The sequence below is a fragment of the Canis lupus genome, chromosome 7, assembly GCF_003254725.2.
Source record: "Canis lupus dingo isolate Sandy chromosome 7, ASM325472v2, whole genome shotgun sequence".
In the NCBI taxonomy this organism is placed as follows: Eukaryota; Metazoa; Chordata; class Mammalia; order Carnivora; family Canidae; genus Canis; species Canis lupus.
Window position 1 is genome coordinate 66,807,494 of NC_064249.1, and position 24,747 is coordinate 66,832,240.

A 24,747-nucleotide genomic window follows, 5' to 3' on the forward strand; every position below is an offset into this window, starting at 1 on the left:
AATTGTGGTTTCTCTCTTTCTTCATTGTCTACACAAAGGTTTGTCAATTTCATTGATTTCTCCCTCCCCAAAGAATCAAATTTTGCTTGTTTATCATTTTATTGATTTTACCTCTTTGCTTTATTTCCTTCTTTTACTTTGGTTTTAATGTATACTTTTTATTTTTTATTTTATTTATTTATTTATTTATTTTTAAATTTTTATTTATTTATGATAGTCACAGAGAGAGAGAGAGAGAGGCAGAGACGTAGGCAGAGAGAGAAGCAGGCTCCATGCACCGGGAGCCTGACGTGGGCTCGATCCCGGGTCTCCAGGCTCGCGCCCTGGGCCAAAGGCAGGCACCAAACGGCTGCGCCACCCAGGGATCCCTAATGTATACTTTTTTAAAAAAGATTTTGTTTATTCCTGAGAGACACAGAGAGAAAGGCAGAGACACAGGCAGAGGGACTTGATCCCAGGACGTTGGGGTCACGACCTGAGCCAAAGGCAGACCCTCAACCATTGAGTCACTCAGGCATCCCTACTTTGGTTTTAATGTATACTTTTTCTAGCTTCTTGTGGTGGAAGCTTAATTTCTTTTAAGCCTTTTTGTTTACTGTTTGTATCTTTGTGTTTTGCTTTACTGATTTTTTTTTTTATGTGTTTCTATGTAGTGTAATCTTTTTTCCATTTTTTTTTCTTTTAAATTTTGACTGGTAATGTTTTACAAGAGTTTTCAAACTTTATGTAGTAATAACATTAGTCTTTTTGTCTTTTATGTAAACTTTATTATTTTTTATTATTTCTATTTTTATTTTGATTTTTTTTAAGATTTTATTTATTCATGAAAGACAGAGAGAGGCAGGGACACAGGTAGAGGGAGAAGCAGGCTCCATGCAGGGTGCCCGACGTGGGACTCGATCCCAGGACTCCAGGATCACGCCCTGGGCCAAAGGCAGACGCCTAACCGCTGAGCCACCCAGGGATTCCCTTATGTCAATTTTAGAAAATCTTCCAGCAAAGCAAGATTTTTTTTTTTATTCACTTGTATGTTTTTGTAATTGTTTTATTTATTTTAAAAGTATTTATTTATTTATCTTAGAGAAAGAGAGCTTGAGAGCATGCGCACAAGTTGAGGGAGGGGCAGAGAGAGAGAATTTTCAGGCAGATTCCCCACTGAGTGTAGAACCTGGCCCTGAGAGGCTTGATCTCATGACTCATGAGATCATGACCTGAGCTGTAAACAAGAGGTGGATGCTTAACCCTCTGAGCCACCCAGGCACCCTTTGTTTTATTTTTAAAATCTGTAATTTGTAATTCATTTTGGGTATGGCATACTATGATATGGAGAACTGAGGATATATTTTTCTATATTATTATCCAGTTTTTCCCAACATTCTTCATCATATAATCTATTTTCTTTAAATGGCATTGTTTTAGTCTTTCTTCTTTTTTAGAAGTTTCTTAGCTATTTTTTTTTTTTTTAATTTATGATAGTCACAGAGAGAGAGAGAGAGAGAGAGAGGCAGAGACACAGGCAGAGGGAGAAGCAGGCTCCATGCACCGGGAGCCCAACGTGGGACTTGATCCCGGGTCTCCAGGATCGCGCCCTGGGCCAAAGGCAGGCGCCAAACCGCTGCGCCACCCAGGGATCCCCTCTTAGCTATTGTTATGGATATAAACTTGGTACATGAATGAATCATTCTCTCTTTCTCTCTTTTTTTAAAGATTTTATTTATTCCTAAGAGACACAGAGAGAGGCAGAGACATAGGCAGAGGGAGAAGCAGGCTCCCTGCGGGGAGCCTGATGTGGGACTCGATCCCGGGACCCCAGGATCACGCCCTGAGCCAAAGGCAGATGCTCAACCACTGAGCCACTCAGGCATTCTTCTCAAAATAATTCTATTCAAATGTAATTAATTGTTACAGTTATACAATAGATATTCACAGAATGAATGTTATCTGCATTTAGTTTGTTATGGGGGAGAAATGATTTCACTAACTGTTAATGATCATTTTGAGAATTCCCTATCCTCTAATATTGTAAATGTTCTCTATTGTCTTTATGACAGTATTTATTTTTCCCCAGCTTCATTGAGATGTAATTTATGTGGATTAAAATTAGCCTATTTTTAGTGTGCAGTTTGAATTTGGTTATTAGTTTTCTACAATCATGTAACCAGCACCACAATCAAGATACAGAAATTCTGCCATTCTGAAGAGTCTTCTTGTACACCTTTGCCCATAAGCAGGGGACCTCTGCCCTGAAGCAGCCACCTCAGTACTTTTTTTTTTAACTGTTAGTGGTTTTTAGTATATTGACAAGAGTTGTGTAATCTTCACCACAATCTAATTTTAGAACATTTCTATCACCCCAGAAAGAAATAGATATCTGTTTAAAGTCACTCCCTCAGGGCTTCCAGGTGGTTCAGTTGGCTAAATGTCTGCCTTTGGTTGGGTCATGATCCTAGGATTCTGGATTGAGCCCCATGTCAGGCTCCCTGCTTAGTGGGGAATCTACTTTTTCCTTCTCCTTCTATTCTTCCCCACAGTCATGCAGTCTCTCTCTCACACATAGCTTCTCAAATAAATAAGATCTTTAAAAAAAATAAAGTCACTCCATCTTCCCACTTTTAGCCCCCGTAACCACTAGTCTACTTTATGTCTCTGTAGATCTGCTTTTCCTGGCAAATAGAAACATGCAATATGTTGGATTATTCTGTGTCTGGCTTCTTTCATTGGACATAAACGTTACCAACTTTTGAGCATTTTTATGAAATTAAGTTTTTTTTAAAACAGGGAATGACTCTACTAATGATGGGGTCAGCAGATGCTCTTCCTGAGGAACCCTCAGCTAAAACTGTCTTTGTAGAAGACATGACAGAGGAACAGTTAGCATCTGCGGTAAGATATATTTGATTGCTACTTTTTGGAAGACATATCACATTTTATATATTTGATTGATAAAGTTACTAAGTTGCCTTTCAGAAAGTAGCATCTAAGTGTTTTTGAAGATTTGGGGCGCCTGGGTAGCTCAGTTGGTTAAGCATCTGACTCTTGATTTTGGTCTTAGGGTCTTAGGATCAAGCCCCATGGTGGACTCCACCTCTGAGAGGAGTCTGCTTGAGATTCCCTCCCTCTTCCTTTGCCCCTCCTTCATATATACTCTCTCTAAAATAAATACATAAATATAAAAAAAAATTTTTTTTGAAGATTTAATTGGTAATACCAAGATGTATGGTTTTGTGTATTTATTTTAAAGATTTTATTTATTTAGAGGGAGTACACCAGTGCACACTTGAGTAGGGGGAGGGGCAGAGAAGAGGGAGGGAGAGAATCTCCAGCAGGCTCCACACTTAGCTCCCCAAGATGTATGTTTTTAGAAGTAAAAGGTTTTATTTTTGAAATTGGCCTGAGGAATCCCTGTATAATTGGATAATTCAATTTAAAGTCAGTTAGTGTCTTTAATAAATCAGTGTCAGGCAGTGCTAACAGTGGTATTTTATGGGAAAACAGGCTCAAAGAGGATAAATGGTTTAAATGCTGAGATGTTAAAATTCTTAAAACTTTATTTGTTGAAAATACAATTTATCCTGAATTGCAACATTGTTTTAGAAAACTGGTCAACACAAAGTTGTCATATGTTATGTTTTTTTTTAACCATCCAGCATTTGTAGTATTATTTTCTTTTTTTGAAGTGTTTCTACATATACTTTGTTATCCCATTCTAATGATAAGCCTTCAAAGAGGGGCAAGAGTGATATGATTGTTCTTTTATTATTCTCGAGGAGAGAATTAAAACACAAGAATGTTTGTCAGCGTAATGCAAGTACATATTTTTATTAGGGATAAAAAACATTGTTACTTTCGGGTGAAGTTGGAGTATAAATTGGTATGAGTTGGTAAATTGTACTTCAAAGTATGAACTCTAGTGATTTTTATATATGCTATGTCATTTTATAAAAATGAGTTAATCTTTGTCCTTATCAGATGGAATTACCATGTGGATTGACAAACCTTGGTAACACTTGTTACATGAATGCTACAGTTCAGTGTATTCGTTCTGTGCCTGAACTCAAAGATGCCCTTAAAAGGTAAGATACACGAGAAATGTTGTGAGTCTCCCCTTGGGTAGGGGAGGTTCACATTTGGATGAATAGTGTTTTGTTTATAATTATGTGTATAATTTTTTAGCAACTTTACTGAGATATTTATTATATAATTCATCCATTTATAGTATTCAGTTGAATGGTCTTTGTTATATTCACAAGATTTTACAACCATCACCACAGTCTAATTTTAGATTCTTTTCTTCCTCTTGATAAGAAACCTTATATTCACGAGCAGTCATTCATTTTACCCTTTCCATCTCCAGTTCTAGACAGCCATTTATCTACTTTCTGACCTATCGATATGCCTATTCTGGACATTTCATATAAGTGGAATCATACAGTGGTTATTTTTTGTGACTCGTTTCTTTTACTTGGCATAATATTTTTTGGGTTTATTCACGTTTATTCATTTATTCTTATTCTAAGGAGAACTCTTTCATGTTTTAGAGTTACTTCTCTGAGTTTTGCATGAGCAGAGGATATTTCATCCTGTTGATTCAGTTTTCTTGAAACCAGATGAAGTTTTTTTTTTTTTAAGATTTTATTTATTCACGAGAGATACAGAGAGAGGTGGAGACATAGGTGGAGGGAGAAGCAGGCTCCCTGTGGGGAGCCCAATACGGGACTCAATCTCGGGACCTTGGGATCATGACCTGAGCCAAAGGCAGACGCTCAACCACTGAGCCACCCAGGCATCCCCAGATGAAGTATTTTTTGAACGATAAGTTTTTACAAGAAGATGGAAATCCTTGTACTTAACTAACTTAATACAAGAGGACATGGATGGGGTTGATGTCTTTGGAAAAATGGTATTAACTGATGAAATAGTGAAAGAAGAGAGGAAAATTTCCATGGAAGGTGTTCTACAACTGATGATTCTAAAGCTCATCCTTAAATACTTAAGAATTTTTATTTGGCAGTTTCTGGAGAGTGGGATGTATGTTGTAAACGCCAGAGGGGAAATAGACTGGGTTAGCTGAAGAGGCAATGAGGGCCAAGAACCAGAGCTACAGGTAAAATCCAGTTTGCTTGGTGCTGCCCGATAGTGGAACCTAATGATAATGTAGGAGTTCTGAATTTAGAACTTCAAGTGAAAAGTGTATCTAATAAAAATTACTCTTAAATTCTATGAATTACTTACAAAAGACAGTATCTCATGACCGTATTTTTATCTTACTGGAGATTGGCAAGGCAATCTTGGTAAGTACCACATAGTTTTTTCATTAGCAATTGTTAGGTTGTTATTTTACTTGCATTTTCTTTTTTATAAAGATTTTATTCATTTATTCATGAGAGACACACTGAGAGAGGCAGAGACACAGGCAGAGGGAGAAGGAGGCTCCCTGTGGGGAACCTGATGCGGAACTCAATCCTGGATTCCAGGATCATAACCCGAGCCAAAGGCAGATGCTTAACCATTGAGCCACCCAGATGTCCCTTTACTTGGATTTTCAAATTTATATGGGAATGATCTGTTCTTGATAGAACTAAACTATAAAATTGGTTGGACCAGCTTTTATTTTGGTATTTTAAATGTACATTTTCAGGATCCCTGGGTGGCGCAGTGGTTTAGCGCCTGCCTTTGGCCCAGGGCGCGATCCTGGAGACCCGGGATCGAATCCCACGTCGGGCTCCCGGTGCATGGAGCCTGCTTCTCCCTCTGCCTGTGTCTCTGCCTCTCTCTCTCTCTCTCTCTCTCTCTCTCTCTCTCTCTCCCTGTGTGACTATCTTAAATAAATAAAAATTAAAAAAAAAGATAAATGTACATTTTCTGTGTCTTTTAGAGTCAGTTTTGGTAACTTATGTTTTCCTGTGAATTTGTCCTTAGGTCTTTAAGATATGTTAGTGTAAAGAGTTATCTATTTTGGACCTGTATTTTCCCTCCATTTTCATTTCTTTTGAGATATATATATATACATATATATATATATATATATATACACACACACACACATATATATATATATTTCCCCTTGATTATCTTGTCAGAGGTTTATACATTTTTTTTCTCAGAAATCAGCTATTAGATTTATTCAGTCACTTCTTCCCATTATCTGATTTCATCTTACTTTTGTTTGTATTAGTTTATTTCTGTTTTCCTTAAGCTGTTTCATTTTCTGATTTCTTAAGTTGTATGCTTAGATAATTTATTTGTTCTTGTGTAGTAATGAAAACATTTAGTTGTGAGTTTTTACCTTTATTCCCTGTTCATTAGATGAGGCTGTTCAGATGTTTTTTTTAAAGACTTTATTTATTTAATAGAGAGAGAGACCGAGCACAAGTAGGCAGAGTGGCAGGGAGAGGGAGAAGCAGCCTCCCTGCTGAACAGAGAGCATGATGCAGGGCTCAATCCCTGTGATCATGACCTGAGCCAAAGGCAGATGCTTAACCCACTGAACCATTCAGGCACCTATCTCCTCCTTTTACTTTCTAACAGTTTTTCTTTGTAAAGTTCAATTGTTAATGTTATTTAGCTTATTGGATTTTTTTTTTAAGCTCTATCCCAGGACCCTGGGATCATGACCTGAGCTGAAAGCAGATGCTTAACTGACTGAGCCACTTAGGTGTCCCAGATGTTTTTTTCTTAATTAGAATTAAATGTTTTCTTGGTATAATGAGAGTAATGAGAGTTTCTTATGGGGGGATAGTACTAAATTACTCATGATTTTCCTATTCTTAGTTACTTAAAAAAAAGATAATTCATTAGTGTAGCCTTTGCTGTAAATGTAGGAGTTACTCAGCAGTATTAACTGCAACTAGAAGTAAAATCAATAATAGCAGCAGTTGTGTCATAAAATACTTCACTGATGTTTTGGGATTCACTTTATTAGTACTTTATTTTAACTTCAAAAGTTCCTTTTACATAGTTGTAAACTGAGAGGGAAACTTATGATTTTCACTTTTTATTTATTTTATTTTATTTATTTTATTTATTTTAAGATTTTATTTATTTATTCATGAGAGACACAGAGAGAGAGGCAGAGACACAGGCAGAGGGAGAAGCAGACTCTATGCAGGGAGCCTGATGTGGGACTCGATCCTGGGTCTCCAGGATCACGCCCTGGGCTGGAGGCAGGCGCTAAACCGCTGAGCCATCCAGGCTGCCCTGATTTTCACTTTTTAAAAACATATGTGGGCAGTCCGGGTGGCTCAACAGTTTGGCACTGCCTTCGGCCCGGCACCTGGTCCTGGGGACCCAGGATCGGGTCCCACGTCAGGCTCCCTGCATGGAGCCTGCTTCTCCCTCTGCCTGTATTTCTGCCTCTCTGTCTCTCTGTATGTCTCTCATGAATAAATAAATAAATCTATCTAAAAAAATAAAAAAATAAAAGAACATATGTAATTTAGACATTATGAGTTGTGTATTGAAAAATTTAAAAAGACTTGAGTTACAGCAGTTTCCAAAACATCTAAAAAAAGAAACAGAACTTTTTAATTAGATATATTTTTATATGTTTTCTTGACCTCTTTCATTCTATTTACATAACCCAGAGGTTTTTTTTTATATTGAAATATTTACGTCTAGTAAATATCAAATATCTGTCTGTATTTGGTGTGATCAGTTTTGATAAAGCAAATTCTCTGTAACCCATTTTACAAAGTATAGAACTTTTCCCTTATCCCAGGAAGTTTTTGTACTCGTACCTTTTTCCAGTCTTCATATCCTGTACCACCCAGCTCTGTAAGCAACTACTTGTCTCATACTAGTTTTGTGCCTTCTGGAACTTAAATGTATAGAATCTAATTTATTTTTGGTTTGGCTTAGTTTCACTCAGCATAGTTTTTGAAGCTTATCCATGTTATTGATGGTATTGATAGTTTGGTTGTTCCACATTCTTGCCAGCCTTGATTGATAACCAATCTTTCTCATTTTATAGTCCCTCCAGTGTGTGTACAGTACATAAGTATAGTTTTAATCATAGTGAATAGGCAGTCATTTTCCTGCCTCCCAATGTTTGATATTATCTGAATGATAATTTCTGATCCAGTGTCATAAGACATTGTATGAGTGAATACTAAAGTTTATTTCATTTGAATGGCCAGTCCTTTGTGCTGTTGTAAATTAAATGAGAATTATAAATTGAAAGTGAATGTAGAAATCCCTTAATAGAAACACTGCAGTTTATAAGTAAATAGACTGACTTGAAAATTAAGTGACTTTTCTTTTTTAAAGATTTTATTTATTTATTCATGAGAGACACAGAGAGAAAGAGAGGCAGAGACACAGGCAGAGGGAGAAGCAGGCTCTTTACAGGGAGCTTGATGTGGGACTCGATCCCCAAACTGGAATCATGCCATGAGCCAAAGGCAGATGCTCAACTGCTGAGCCACCCCGGCATCCCTTAAGTGACTTATTTAATGTTACATAGATGTTAATGCTGAATGTAGGTGTATTGGTTTTGATTTATGGTTTTTGATCTAATGTTTTTTTCTTATTTCTAAAAGTATATTTTATTTTCCTTGCAATAGTGGACATTAAAATGTGTACTTTCTTTCATATTTTCAGGAAATTTTTTTTTTATATTTTATTTATTTGAGTGAGAGCACAAGTTAGGGGGGCAGAGAGAGAGGAAGAAGCAGACTCCTTGTTGAGCAAGGAGCTGGATAGGGCTCAATCACAGGACCCTAGGCTCATGACCTGAGCCAAGGCAGACACTTAACCAATTGAGCCACCCAAATACCCCAGGAAATGTTTGTTTTTAAATAAGTTAGGAGAAAAAATTTAAAGTGGACTTCATTCATCTAAATTCTCTTTTTTTTTTAGTATCCCTTTTTTTGCCTATAGAATGCTTAAAGGAACAAGACCAGAAGAGAAGAAAATAGAAAGATGGGAACAACTCTGATAAAGTTGCCTTTGAGGGTGTCATAATAAGCTCTTTTGACTAGTTTCTTCCCTTTTGTGTTTCAGAATGAATTGAATCCTATTTAATTCTCCCTTAATGTTCCCAGGTATGCAGGTGCCTTGAGAGCTTCAGGGGAAATGGCTTCAGCACAGTATATTACTGCAGGTCTGTATCTTAAATATATTCCTTTTCAATAGGATGATGTAGTATTCAATAAATGTTATTTTTCACTCTAGTTTTTTTAGTAGCTTTCAGTTTACAAAACATGTTTTGTAAAACATCTCATTAAAATTGGAGTATTTATACTTAATGTTAAACAACTTAGGGCTTATTTTATTATCCAAATTATAAACCAGTGATGTCTGTCTTTTCTGAAAAATAGTCTGGATTTTTTTGGGTTAATTTTGGCTTTAGGTTCTATTAGTAAAATATATATTTGGGGATATCCAGAGATAAGTTTTATTGTAGTTGATGCAGTCATTGTAAGAGAGTCTTAGTGGGTGTTAGTGTAAGGAAATCATGCATGATTGAGGAGAAACAATTTTTTTTTTAAAGATTTTATTTATTTATTCATGAGAGAGAGAGAGAGAGAGAGGCAGAGACACAGGCAGAGGGAGAAGCAGGCTCCACGCAGGGAGCCCAATGTGGGACCCGATCCCGGGACTCCAGGATCACGCCCTGGACCAAAGGCAGGCACCAAACCGCTGAGCCACCCAGGGATCCCGAGAAACAAATTCTTAAAGGATAGAAATAACTTCTTTCTTTGTTACATGAGACCATGTATTCTGTCTGCATTCATTCTGGGACAGTTTTACAAATGAATACACTTAAATCATTGGGTTAGGTCAATAAGGTATGTTTATAGCCATGCCTTTTTTTTTTTTTGATAACACCTTTATTGAGATATAATTTACATCCCATACAATTTAGCCATCTAAAGTGTGCAGCTCATTGTCTTTTAGTATATGCAGAGTTGTGTAGCAACTGGTGGTGACTATAGTCCATTTTAGAATGTTTTCATCCACTTGGAAAAGAAACTGTGACTTTTACTTATTTTTTCTATTTTTTATTTATTTTTTAATTTTTAAATTTATTTATGATAGTCACACAGAGAGAGAGAGAGAGAGAGGCAGAGACATAGGCAGAGGGAGAAGCAGGCTCCATGCACCGGGAGCCCGATGTGGGATTTGATCCCGGGTCTCCAGGATCACGCCCTGGGCCAAAGGCAGGTGCTAAACCGCTGCGCCACCCAGGGATCCCGAAGCTGTGACTTTTAGCACTCAGCCTGTTTCTCCCCTCTCCCCCGCACCCCAGCACCATTCTCAGCCCTATGCAACCACTGATCTACTGTCAGTCTCAATATATTTGTTTATTTGAGACTTTTGACATAAATGGAACAGTATGTAGTCTCTTTTGACTGGCTTCTTTCATTTAGAATATTTTCAAAGTTCATTCACATTGTAGTATGTATTAGTACTTTTATTCTTTTTTATTACTGAATAAGATTCTTTTATAGGGATATATCCTATTCCATTTGTCCTTTCATCCTGATAGACATTTGGGTGGTTTCCATTTTTTGACTATTAAAAATATTGCTGAAAACTTGTGCAAGCATTTCTGTGGATATAATGTTGTTAAATCTCTTGCGTATGTATCTGGGATTGGGATTTCTGGGTCATATGGTAACTATATTTAACCTTTTGAAGAACTGCCAGACTGTTTTACAAAGCAGTTGGCATCATTTTCTGTTTCTTCCATGAATGAGGGTTCCAGTTTCTCTGTATCCTTCATAATACTCTGTATTGTTTGTCTTTGATTATAGCCAGCCTAGGAGTGTGAAGTGGTATCTCATTGTGGTCAGCTGTTAATTTGTAATACTATAAACAGTAGATTTCTTTGTGTCACTTGGATTAGAGATTGTCCTTTGGCTTTTTTTTTTTCCTGAAAGTAGATTTATTTGCTGAAATGAAGTTTTTTTTTTTTTTAATTTTTTTTTTTATTTATTTATGATAGTCACAGAGAGAGAGAGAGAGAGAGGCAGAGACATAGGCAGAGGGAGAAGCAGGCTCCATGCACCGGGAGCCTGATGTGGGATTCGATCCTGGGTCTCCAGGATCGCGCCCTGGGCCAAAAGCAGGCGCCAAACCGCTGCGCCACCCAGGGATCCCTGAAATGAAGTTTTTAATGAGAAAAGTATGATGCCTTATATCTAGTTTACTTGATTCCTTGTATCTAAGAGTAATTGGAATTTCAGCAACTTCTCCGGTATCCTATGAGTCTTGTAGTATTAAAGGGATGAAAGATACTGTCTTCATTTTTAAATTTTATTTTGTGCTAAATTTAAATTTAGTGCAAAGAATAGATCCAAGAATTCACCAGTTATTAACTTTTTGTCACATCTGATATATCATTCTCTATAACCATGTTCTTTTTTTTCTGAACCACTTGAGAGTATAGGGTAGACATCATGTCTTATTCCTGAATACTTCAGTCTGTATTTCCCAAGAATAAGGACATTTATAACCATAAGACAGTTACCATTTTTCAAAATCTAGGCGTTTCACATGGATAAAGTACTCTAAAATATAAACTACTTAAATTTTGGCAAATTAACCCAATATTGCCCACTATAAAGTTGTTTTTCTTTTTTGCTTTGAAAGGCAGTTTAGAATCACCTATTGGATGTAGTTGTCATATCCTACTGGTCTATTTTATTTTATTTATTTTATTTTATTATTTTTTTTTTAAAGATTTATTTATTTATTCAGTCAGAGAGAGCGAGAGAGAGGCAGAGACACAGGCAGAGGGAGAAGCAGGCTCCATGCAGGAAGCCCAACGCGGGACTCGATCCTGGGTCTCCAGGATCACACCCTGGGCTGCAGGCGGCGCTAAACCCCTGCGCCACCAGGGCTGCCCTACTGTTCTCTTTTAATGCACAGTGCACTTTTGACCCTTCTCTTTCAAACTAATGAAATACTTTGAGATGCTCTGTTTATGGTATATGTTAAATCTTAAGTCATTTTTTATTTTGAGTAATGTGTACCTTTTTAAAGTGTTATAATAATTGAGGTTTTTTAATTTTATTAATTTATTTTATTAAAAAGGTTTTATTTATTCATGAGAAACACACAGAGAGAGGCAGAGACATAGGCAGAGGGAGAAGCAGGCTTCCTCTGGGGAACCTGATGTGGGACTTGATTCCGGGATCACACCCTGAGCCATAGGCAACCACAGCCACCCAGGAATGGCTAGGCTTTTTTATTTTAAAAAATATTATATTGGTAGTGATACCTTAATCTTGGCTGTCCATCCAAAAAATATTTTTAAACACCATGTTTAGTTGTCTTATTTGGGAACATTTTATTAAGCAATGGCTTTGTGCTGAGATGTATTATTTGCTGGGCTTCAGTTTGTATAATAATGGTAGATAACATTTCACGTATTAGTTAACAAAACATGTCCAGATAGGCTAGACTAGAATCTGCTGTACATGAAGTAAGGGCCAGGTGTGATAGCTAAGAAGTCAGCAGAAGAAAAGTATTCTTAACTTCCCAGAGGAGGGCTCAGTCCATGACCATGAGATTTATGAAGGTGAAAGAGGATAGTGGAGGAAAGATTTTGAAGAAGGCAGATTAGTTTTGGGTTTTAGCTATTTGTATAGTCAGGAAGTATGTTTAACAGATTTTTAAAATTTAGGAGTTGAATAAATGGGAACCATGTACAAGCTTAAAGGGAAGTGGGTTGAGAGTATGACCTGATGGCCTGATAATGGCTTAGTACCAGAACAGTAACATTAGCCTGTTTGATCCCTAGACAGAGGTTATGTGTTCTCTGTACTGAATGAATATGCTCTGCTTTGTTTGGAAAGACAAAGGTTGGCAAGAAGAGAGAGACTAAGGGGCAGGGCTTAGAAGTTGTTTATAGTTAGTGATTACATTATAAAGTGTGGTCAGTTCTTCAGATTTAAAAACAAATCTTTTTCTTATTGGGAATTTGACAACTACAAAAGGAGTAGATATATTTAAAAATACAACTCAGCAGTTTTTTGTTTGTATTAATCTAGAATTAATTTACAGTAACATGTATTAAATACGTCACTGTTTTATGAAAGCAATGTTTGCTTTGTTTTTCAGCCCTTAGAGATTTGTTTGATTCCATGGATAAAACTTCTTCTAGTATTCCACCTATTATTCTACTGCAGTTTTTGCACATGGCTTTTCCACAGTTTGCGGAGAAGGGTGAACAAGGACAATATCTTCAACAGGTAAACAGGGCAAGATTCTGTGGTTTTCATTTTGTAAATGTAAAACTTGGGTGTTGTACACTTACCATGTTTATTTGTATTTCCAAACATTTTGCATTTATCAGTCCTCTCTAGTTCACAACATCATTATCTTTTGCCTGAAGTGGTCTGTTAGCTATCATCTTGCTTCTGCTTTTGTCCTTCTTCAATCTCCACACAGCCTCCAGAGTCCTTTATAAAATGAATATAGGATTATGTTGGTCCCTTGTTCATTACTTCCTAGTGATTTTTCTATCCCACTTCTGAATAATCTAGCTCCTGGCTCCCTCTCTGAGCCTAACATGTGCCATTCTCCCCTGTTGCTTATTTCTTTGGCTTGCACATACACTGGCTTTCTGGTTATTTTTTAAGCCCTCCAGTATCCTCTTTCTGTAGGGTCTTTCTTTCCTCTTATGTCTTTGCCTCTCAGATAAGTTCATGGCTTGCTTCCTCCCTTCATTCAGGTCTCATGGCTCAAATGTCAAGGCATCAGAGTAGATGATTATTGAAATCACACACTTCCTTTCCCCTCATCACTTTCTACTCCCATATTGCTTTTTTTAAATTCATAACTCTTTAAGTGAATTTATGGTACATTTTGTTTATGTCCCCATTGAGAACTTTTTCTGTTTTAGTCGCTGCCTTGTTTGTGTCTAAAGCAGTGTTTAGCATAAGGAGGAGCTTAGTGAACATCTCTTGAATGAATATTCTGGAATTCCTCATTGTTTTGAAGATCCTGTGATATCTAATTTGACTTAATATTTTTAAATTAAAAAAGAGCTTTCTTCTCCTTTCCTAAGGGAACGGTAATTCTTTTAGAAGGATTTTGTAGACAAAATAGTATCACAGCCAGGATTATTTACTTTGGCATTTTTAAATTACAGGATGCTAATGAATGTTGGATACAAATGATGCGAGTATTGCAACAGAAATTGGAAGCCATAGAGGATGATTCTGTTAAAGAGGTAATTGAAACGTATTTGTGATTATAGCTTGATAATTACACTCCCATGAGCCCAAACACTTGAAATTAATTCATCCTAATAGATAGACATGTACTTGTATACTTTAGGTGCTCAATTTGTAGTTGGAATTTGAAAGCTTACACTTGACACTTGAATTCAGTGTATTATTTATTAAACTTCATATTATTGAGCATCTGTACTCTTTTGGTAATGTTTTTTGAACAGCAGAAGTATCTTACAGAAATTGATTATATTTTAAAAAGCTTAAATAATGTATTTACTAAACCTGGACTGTGTGGGGAAAGTATACATTAGTATCTATATAAAGTAAGTTGGAATTTTTATTTCATTTTAATTTTTGCAGACAGATTCTTCATCTGCATCAGCAGTGACACCATCTAAAAAGAAAAGTTTAATTGATCAGTTCTTCGGAGTTGAGTTTGAAACTACGTATCCTTATGAGCCAAAATTTGTTGAGACTGTACTGATAACTTACTAAAGTGCATTGGTAGCAATAGCATTATTGACTGATTGGAGTGGTGGGTGGAGTATGTAGAAAAATTCTTCAGAGGCTTTTATGCCTAAAAGATGTAATGAAACTTGGAAAAATACATCAGAGTAATCCTAAAGGTTAGGATTATGTTATTTTGTTGGATTGAAGGATATTCATTATTTTTTTCTTAAGAATATCTTTAGCACAGTCAACCTCATTAACACTTAATAGGGAATCAATTTTTAATTGTATGAAACAGAGTGTATCAGCCAGATGATACACATGAGATTGAACCAATTCATAAAATGTGAATTCAAGAATTCAGGGAAGGACTATCTTCTAGGTCATGAATAGAAACTTTTAAAGATTACTGTTTATGTATCTTTCATTAAAACCATTTTAAGGGGGCGCCTGGGTGGCTCAGTAGTTGAGACCTGCCTTTGGCTCAGGTTGTGATCCCGGGGTCCTGGGATCGACTCCCACATCAGGTTCCCCTGCAGGAAGCCTGCTTCTCCCTCTGCCTATGTCTCTCTCCACTGTGTCTCTAATGAAAAGGTAAATAAAACCTTAAAAAAACAAAAGAAAAAAACCCAAAAACCATTTTAAGACTGTATAAGTACCAACTTATATTTGTTTAGAGTTTATCCTTTTATTGCTTTTATTTTTCATTACTAATATTGTTGGTAAGTGCATGAAGCACTTTAAAGTATGTTGAAACAAATCTGGGAAACCAAAATGTTTTAAACACCAATGAATGATGCTATTGATTTTTTTTTTTAATTCCAGTATAGTTAGTATACGGTATTACATTAGTTTCAGATGTACAATATAGTGGTTCAGCAGTTCCATACATTACTCAGTGCTCTCATAGTAAGTGTACTCTTAATCCCCATCACCTATTTCACCCATACCCTCACCTACCTTCTTCATTCTTGTTGAGAATGAAATCATATGGTATTCATCTTTGTCTGACTTATTAGCATTTTACATCTCTGATCTGCCCATCTTTTTGAAAATGGTAAGATTTCATTCTTTTTTATGGCTGAGTAATACTCCATTTTATATACCCCCCCCCCACATTTTCTTTATCCATTCATCTTTTGATGGACACTTGAGTTGCTTCTGTAATTTGGCTTTCGTAAATAAGGCTGCAGTACACATAGGGGTACATCGGTCTTTTCATACTAGTGTTTTCATATTCTTTGGGTAAATACCCAGTGGTGGAATTACTAGATCTGGATCATATGATACTCCCATTTTTAATTTTTTAATGAACCTTCAATACTGTTTTCTATAGTGGCTGTACCAGGTTGCATTCCTACCCACAGTGCATGAGGGTTTCTTTTTCTCCTATATCCTTGCCAACACTTGAATTTTTTTTTTTCTCCAAGAGAGGGAGAGAGAGGTGAAAGTAGGGGATAGGGAGAGGGAGAATCTTGAACAGGCTCCATCCCCAGTGCAGAGCCCAATGTGGGGCTCGATCTCACAACTCTGAGATTATGACCTGGGCTGAAATCAAGAGTCGGACGCTTAACAAAACACCCACGTGCTCCAACACTTGTTTGTGTTTTTGATGGATGTGAGGTGGTGATGTGGTTTTGATGTGTATTTCCATGATGATGAGTACTGTTTAGGATCTTTTCATGTGTTAGCCTTCTATACGTCATCTTTGGAGAAATGTCTATTCTATTTATGTCTTTTGCCCATTTTTAAATTGGACTATTTTTTGTTGTATAAGTTCTTTGTATATTTTGGATACTAACCGTTTATTAGATATCATTTGCAAATATTGATACTATTTTAATGGCATGAGGATAATTTATTATATTCAACATATAATTTATTATAACAAATTGATTGCCTGTTAGTATATTCCTTATCTTATTTCCTAAAGCATGAAATGTACAGAATCCGAAGAAGAAGAGGTTACTAAAGGAAAGGAAAATCAGCTTCAGCTTAGCTGTTTTATCAATCAAGAAGTCAAGTATCTTTTTACAGGACTTAAATTGGTAAGATCAGTTACAGTTGATCCTCATTATAAATGGATTCTGTGTTTGCAGGTGCACCTACTTGCTAAAATTTATTTCTAACTCTAACATCAGTACTTGTGGCACTTTCGTGGTTATTTGTAGACATGCTCCAAGTGGCAAAAATTTTGAGTAGCTGAGCACAGTCTCCCCTGAGGTCCAAAGAGGTGATGCTCTGCTTTGTTTCAGCTCATACTATAAACAAGTGTCCTTTTACAGTAATTTTAGTACCACAACTTTTTGCATTTTTGTGCTTTCTGTTGGTGATTTGCTGTTTAAAATGGCCTTCAGCCATAGTGCTGAAGTGCCATCTCATGTTCTAAGCCCAAGAAGGCTGTGTGTGAATGTTTATTAGAAAAGCCTTAAGGAGAAAATGTTTGTTAGATAAAGCTTAATTCAGGGATGATTTATAATGTAGTTGTCTGAAGACGATGTTAGTGAATTGTCATTAAATAGAAACACCTGTAACACAAGGTTGTGTATTGATAGGTCATCAAAAATGTTGTGACCAGAGGCATGCAGGAGGCCTCTAAGGGTATTATAATGAAGATGTATTAGTAGTGACAAGGTATAAACTGTAATTATACTATGTAAATCAGGCCATGTAGGCCCTCTGCCTTTGCACCAGCATTGCAGTGGAGGCCCTAGAATGTAGTGACTTCATTCTTTGTGGCAGAGGTAGGTCTAGAACTTGATACTCTAATTAGTACTCTTTCCCCGTTTTCATACTACAGAATGCACTCTAATGAGCAGATTGATAAAATATAACAGTTCTGCTTGCTAATTAAGTACTTGATATGGAAATATATACATATCTTAAAGGACAGGCAATGAATTGGGGCAGGGATTGCATTGATAAACAAGATAACTTGTCATCAGAGAGTTCCCATCTACTGTTTGAGATAAGATCAGTAAAAGGAGAGGTTGGTAAATGCAGACGTAAGAGACAAATAGAAAGTACTATTCTCTGCCCTCTGATACTGAGGCATACTACTTTTAAGAGAAGTTCATTTTAAAAGCTTACAAATAATAGCTCACCACTAATAGTCCTGAAAAAATTATGATGTGCAAGTTTCAGGGCATCAAAACATGAAGTATTAAATGTAATCGGAGAGTGTAGAATGGAATGTTTTGGCAGGGACTCTCCAGTATGATATTTTTCTTCATAATTTTGTAAAATTCTAGAAAAACTAAATATACCACTTCTAGTGGTAGTGGATTGGCAGTAACACCTATAGCTTACTTGATGAGTAATATCACACCAGATATGCATTCTTGAAAAGCATGTTTTTATGAGATATTGTATTGTCTTGCCCGTTTTTAGGTGCTTTATCATCATTATCATTTATCATCATCATTTGTTCTGAATATTCTAGAGTAATTTGGCTCCATATTTCTTTACCGTTTTGCTGCCAAACAGACGATTAAATGTTAAAAACTACATGGTGATTCCTTTTATAATGTGATTAGTAATATTTAAAAAATTAAAGAAATTGTATTAAGTAACATGCTTATAGTGAACATTAACAGTAAATTTTTATTTCTAATTTCTTATGTATTCTTACAAAGCACAACACATTAGTAGTACTTTCTTTTGATATTAGAAATAGTAGCTAATGTTTATTGAATATAGAATATATGCCCAATGGTTGTCCATGTTTTTTACACATACTTACTTACATACTTCTAACAATAGCACTATGATTGCAGTTATTATCATTATCATTTCCATATGATGCCCAGAGGGGATAATTGTCTCCCTGAGTGTTGCACATGCTGTAAAAAATGGAAAGGCAGACATGATGGTTAAGATATGTATGTGTTTAAAAGCTTTTCCATAATTGTTAGATTAACAGGTTTTCTCTATGATGACTTTCCTCAAATTTGAAAATAATTGGCTCTAGAAGGCTTTTATATATAAAGCATAAAGAACAAGGGTTTCCTACATTCTCATAATTGTCCTCCATTATGAGTATTCTGAGAATCCATAGGTAGAAGTCATAAGGCTTTTTTTTATGTTATATGAAATACAGTATAAATCTGAGCAACATTTGGGTAACAGTTTAAAACTTCAAACATTATTTATATTTTGAGGAGTTCACACCTCAGAAGGTCAGATCATCAACTCCACAGTGTAAATTATTTGCTACCTTTTAAGAACTGAGGCATATCTAAGAGGCCTCCTACACGGTCTTCATTCAGATTATTTTTTAGTGGTATAAATCCATTGACATATATTGTTTATTAAATAATACTAGTTTTTAAAAGAACTTACAGTGTTACTCTAGGGTTGCCTGGCTGTCAGTCAGAAGAGCGTGGGGCTCTTGATCCTTGAAGTTATGAGTTCAAGCCCCACTTTGGGTACAGAGCTTACTTAAAAAAAATTAAAAAAATGTTGCAGGAAAAGATTTTTTAAAACTAAAATTGTTTGGTCTTCTGTTCTTTTTTTTAGCGACTCCAGGAAGAAATAACTAAGCAGTCTCCAACATTGCAAAGAAATGCTTTATATATCAAATCTGTAAGTTGTGCATTCCTTTTGAAATTGAATTCATTTTGATGGAAGATTTCCAGTTAGTTAATTTTATGCAGTCTGTTTTTACCAAAGCAAGGAATTAAAAACTTGTGTGGTATTTGCATGTGATAGGATTTCTTTCATTTTTTTCCCCCTCAGTCCAAGATCAGCCGACTACCTGCTTACTTGACTATTCAGATGGTTCGATTTTTTTATAAAGAGAAGGAATCTGTGAATGCTAAAGTTCTTAAGGTTAGTAACGAACTTCAGTATAATAAAATATTGTAATTCTTTGAAGGCAATCCCTAATTTACAATAGGTTTCTTTCTTCATTTAGGGATAGACTTTTTTTGAAATACTCTAAGTAGGAAAGATATATATTAACATTAGATAAGTGGTTCTTAAGACTATGTATTGGAATTATCTATTTTCCTTTTTATTATTAATTTTTATTTATGTAAATATGAAGTTTCAGTTCTCATTTTTTAAAACTATATTTTATTTATTTATTCATGAGAGACAGAGAGGCAGAGACACAGGCAGAGGGAGAAGCAGACTCCATGCAGGGAGACCGACATGGGACTCGATCCCGGGACTCCCAGGATCACGCCCTGGGCCGAAGGCAGGCGCTAAACCGCTGAGCCACCCAGGTGTCCCACCTTTTTATTTTAAAAAAGATTTATTTATTTATTTATTTTAGAGAGAGAGTGTGCACATAAGCAGGGGAGGGGCACAGGGAGGGAGAGAAAAATCCCCGACATGAGAGAGAAATCTCATAACTCTGAGATTACAACTTGAGCTAAAACTAAGAGTTGGACGCTTAATGGACCCACCCACCCAGGTGCCCTGATGTACTATTTCTGTAATGCTTCTTTTTCATATAAATTTTGGTAACTCCTCTGTGGTCGGAGTCATGATTTTAAAAATATTGGAAAAAAAGTTAAAAGAATTTTTTTTTTTAATCTTAAAAAGTTAGGACCAGGGGCTCCTGGATGGCTCAGTCAGTAGAGCATGTGACTCTTGATATTAGGGCCATGAATTCAAACCCCACAGTGGGCCTGGAGATTATTTAGAACAAAAGTTGGGACCAGATTGAATATAAGCATTTTGATGTTTTCAGCTGCATAGATTTCCAAGTGAGTTTTATAAATTTTGTTTTCAACTTCATTTGAATTATGAAAGTATTACATTAAAGGTATGATAGATATTTTAAATAACTACCTTTATAAAGATGTTTACTTTTTCTTTTTGGTTTGTATATAGGATGTTAAATTTCCTCTTATGTTGGATGTGTATGAACTGTGTACACCAGAACTTCAGGAGAAAATGGTCTCTTTTCGATCAAAATTTAAGGATCTAGAAGATAAAAAAGTGAATCAGCAGCCAAAGACAGTAGGTTCTTATTGTTGATTTTCTCCTCTTAATATTTTAATCTTTAATCAGTGTTCAGCAATTACTTTGTTAATATTTTAGTAATTACTGTTAATCCCCTAGTAAAAATGGATGAACCTGTATTTTATTTAGCACATATACAAAGTTTACATGTATTTTAGCATAAGAAAAAGAACTACTTATGGTAAATGGGCCCTTTATGGTAGAGTAAGCTTAATATTTTTTCTCCTGTAGTCTATAGCCTCTATTCTGTTTATATTTACCTCCTGAGAGCACTTCACATAAAATCTTGCTTAGTATTTTCAGTGTATTTTATTGTTTTCCTTATAAATCTTGGAGTTATCTTTATTTTTAGATGGAATTCATGGTGTAGAGTATTGGTTCATTTATGCCTGCTATGACAAATAAGTTGTATCTTTTATTTATTTTTTATTTAAATTCAAGTTAACATGCAGTGCAATATTGTTTTCAGTAGAATTCAGTGATTCATTACTTACATACAACACCCAGTGCTTATCATAACAAGTGTCCTCCTTAATGCTCATCACCCATCTAGCCCATCCCCCACCCACCTCCCTCCAACAACTCTTAGTTCTCCATCATCAGGAATCTCTTATGGTTTGTTTCCCTGTCTCTATTTATTCCTCCTCCCTCTATGTTCATCTGTTTTGTTTCTTAAATTCCACATGTGAGTGAAGTTGTATGGTATTTGTCTTTCTCTGACTAACTTACATCGTTTAGCATAATACACTCTGGCTCCATCCACGTTGTTGCAGATGGCAAAATTTTGATGGTTAATACTCCATTATATATGTGTGTGTGTGTGTGTGTGTGTGTTGTGCACATTTTTATCCATTCATCAGTCAGTGGACATTTGGGCTCTTTCCATAGTTTGGCTATTGTTGATAATGCTGCTATAAACACTAGGATGCATGTATCCCTTCAAATCTGTCTTTTTGTATCCTTTGGGTAAATACCTAGTAGTGCAAATTGCTGGATTATAGGGTGGTTCTATTTTTAACTTTTTTTTTTTTTAAGATTTTATTTATTTACTCATGAGACACACAGAGAGAGAGAGAGAAAGAGAGAGAGAGGCAGAGACACAGAGGGAGAAGCAGGCTCCATGCAGGTAGCCTGACATGGGACTCGATCCCGGGTCTCCAGGATCACACCCTGAGCCGAAGGCAGCGCTAAACCGCTGAGCCACCTGGCTGCCCTATTTTTAACTTTTTTTTAAAATTTATTTTTTATTTTTATTTTTTTATTTTTAACTTTTTGAGGAACCTCCATATTGTTTTCCAGAATTGCTGCACCAGCTTGCATTCCCACCAACAGTGGGCAAGGGTTCCCCTTTTCTCTGCATTCTCACCAACACATGTTGTTTCTTGTGTTGTTAATTTTAACCATTCTGACAGGTGTGATAAATTGTATCTTTTAATAAGTGCAGCTTGTATGCCTGCAACTGCTAAAATCATGACCTTAGGAAATTTTATGTTTAATAAGTTGTATTATTTTAGGTTCAGATAAGGTAACAGCTGAACTGTGTTGGTCCCCCCCCCACAATGAAAAAGATTTTTCCTGATAACTAGAAATCTTTCCAGTGTGATATTATATATCAAATTTAAATTCTTCTGCAAATTATTGTGTGTATGTTAAATACTTCTTTTTAAACATTAAACTGTATTTTGAGATAATTACAGAATCACATGTACATGTAAGAAATAATATGACGAGATTCAAGTACCTTTTACCAAGTTTCCCCTGTGGTAATGTCTTGCAAAACAATAGTACATTATCACAACTTGGATATTTTGATGCAGTCCAGATACCATACATACTCATCACTACAAAGATTCCACATACTGCCCCCTTTGTAGCCAAACCCACTTTCCCTTGGCCCTGTACCTCCTCCTCAATTCCTAGCAAATGCTAACCTGGTCTCCATTTCTATAGTTTTGTCATTTCAAGATAGTTATCTAAATGGAATCATATAGTATGTAACTTTGGGATTTTCTTTTCTCAGCATAATTCTTTGGAAATTAGCCCAGGTCATTTTGTATAGTAGTTCCTTCTTTTTTGTTGCTGAATGGTATTCAGTGGTATGCCTGTTTACCGTATTTTGCTTAACCATTCAACTGTTGAAGGACAGCTGGATTGTTTCTAGTTTCATTTATTAGGAATAAAGCTGATACAAACATTCATGTACCAGTTTTAGTGTAAACATAACTTTTCATTTCTCTGGGAATAAATACCTGGGAATATAATTGCTAGATTGTATGGTAGTTGTATACTTAATTTTTAAAGCAACTGTCAAAGGTTGTCCATAGAGACTTTACCATTTTAGATGCTCGTTAGCAGTATATGACTGATCCACTTTCTGCATTCTTGCCAGAATTTGGTGGGGTCAATATTCTTGTGTTAGCCATTTTTGTTAGTTTTTTTTTTTTATTTGTTTATTCATGAGAGAGACAGAGAGAGGGGCAGAGATATAGGCAGAGAGAGAAACCAGTTCCTGTAACCATGCTGTTTTTGTCTCTAGTTCTATTTTTGTGAGGAGTGGGGTATTTCTTTCAGTTTTTTGAGAGGAGTGAGGAAGCTAAAATTGTGGTCTTACGTGTTTCTCCATTCGGTTCTGTCAGCTTTTGCTTTGCCTGTTTTGTAGCTCTGTTATTTGGTGCATACACCTCTAGGATTGTTAAGTATTCTTGATGGAGTGACCCTTTTATAGTATGCAATGTCCCTCTCTGTCCCTGGTAATTTTCTTTACTCTGAAGTCTGCTTTTCTGATATTACTATTGCCAATGCTGTTTTGTTTTTGTTAATGTTTGCATGATGTCTTTTTGTATTCTTTTACTTTAAATTTGCCTATATTGTTGTATTTGAAGAGTTTCTTAATGACAGCATAGAGTTGGATCATGTTTTTTAATATACCCTGTTAATCTCGTATTGGTGTATTTAGACCATTTACATTTAATGTAACTTGATTTGTTAGTTAAATCTTTTGTTTTGCTTTTCCTTTGTTCTTCTTTTCATTTCTTTATTGCCTTGTAGGTTGCTTGAACATAATAATGGAATTCTAATTTGACTTATCTACAATTTTTTAAAAATCATTTTCTTTGTATACCTGTTTGCTCTAGGTGTCAGATTTTAACATAAAAAGGAATGGTTGTCGTAATTGCCGTTTTTTTTTTTTTTTTTTTAATTGTAGGATCCTTTGACTTCTTGTCACTCCAGCTGTCTTTAAACTACTTGCATTCTGTTCAGTACCATTATAATTTTCAAGAACTTTGCCCATATGCCTAGATAAGTTTAATTTTGTGTTACACACTTAAATGGGTTGACGCAGGGAATTCCCACTAAAGATCTTTGTCTGAAATGATAAATCATGTCTCTTTCAATATTAGGGGAATATTTGCTGAATTAAATATTTCAGTTCATTTAAGCTAAGTTCATTCAGTTCATTTGAGCTGGTGGCCATGTCTTAGATTTAATGTTAGTTGCCATAATTTGACTTTTCTGTTTTATTAATGTAACTTTCTTTTTTATCCTATGTGGTTTGATAGTATTTTGGTAAAAATATAGCATTGGGCTTTCTACCCTGCAGCATTGTTTATTGGTATTGATATATTCACTGGTATGCTCTAGGCTTAGTGGCTTATAGTTGGTCCTATAATCAGAGGGTCTGTTACTATACATACAATATTGTATATTGTTGAAGTGTAGATCCTTTGGGTTTACGGTTTTATGTTAACTAGGTTATATTGTAAATATAAGGTAGTGTTTTGCATTGTAGTCAGTAGAGATTTGTGGAAATGAATACTTACTAAGAATATAGATTTCCAATATCATGATTTAAAATCAAATTGTTTTCTCCTCAGAGTGACAAAAAGAGTAGTCCCCAGAAAGAAGTTAAATATGAGCCTTTCTCTTTTGCTGATGGTAAGTGGAAAAAATTCTTTCAATTGAGTTGGCGTGTATGTGTGTGTGTGTGTGTGTGTGTGTGTGTGTGTGTGTGTATGGTAAAATTACTGTCTTGGCACTTACCTATTTATTTCAGATATCATGCTTTAAAAAGAAAGATTTCTTAAAATACAATTTAATTAGACTGGTCTTTTTAGCAGGTAATTCTATGAATATCATA

General features: G+C 35.6%; 1 protein-coding gene across 2 annotated transcripts in view; it reads left to right on the forward strand.

Annotated features, from left to right (window-relative positions):
- The window catches only part of USP14 (ubiquitin specific peptidase 14), a 44,485-nt gene that overhangs the window by 17,887 nt on the left and 1,851 nt on the right, over nt 1-24,747 (forward strand). The window contains exons 4-14 of one of the 2 annotated variants that reach the window (XM_025429362.3): nt 2,779-2,883; nt 3,970-4,073; nt 9,042-9,100; nt 13,069-13,199; nt 14,102-14,182; nt 14,547-14,632; nt 16,570-16,684; nt 19,155-19,220; nt 19,374-19,466; nt 20,478-20,606; nt 24,485-24,545. In XM_025429362.3, coding sequence (XP_025285147.1) covers nt 2,779-2,883; nt 3,970-4,073; nt 9,042-9,100; nt 13,069-13,199; nt 14,102-14,182; nt 14,547-14,632; nt 16,570-16,684; nt 19,155-19,220; nt 19,374-19,466; nt 20,478-20,606; nt 24,485-24,545 — 1,030 coding nt within the window. The remainder of the gene's footprint in view (nt 1-2,778; nt 2,884-3,969; nt 4,074-9,041; nt 9,101-13,068; nt 13,200-14,101; nt 14,183-14,546; nt 14,633-16,569; nt 16,685-19,154; nt 19,221-19,373; nt 19,467-20,477; nt 20,607-24,484; nt 24,546-24,747) is intronic. The other variant, XM_025429363.3, reaches the window with a different exon arrangement.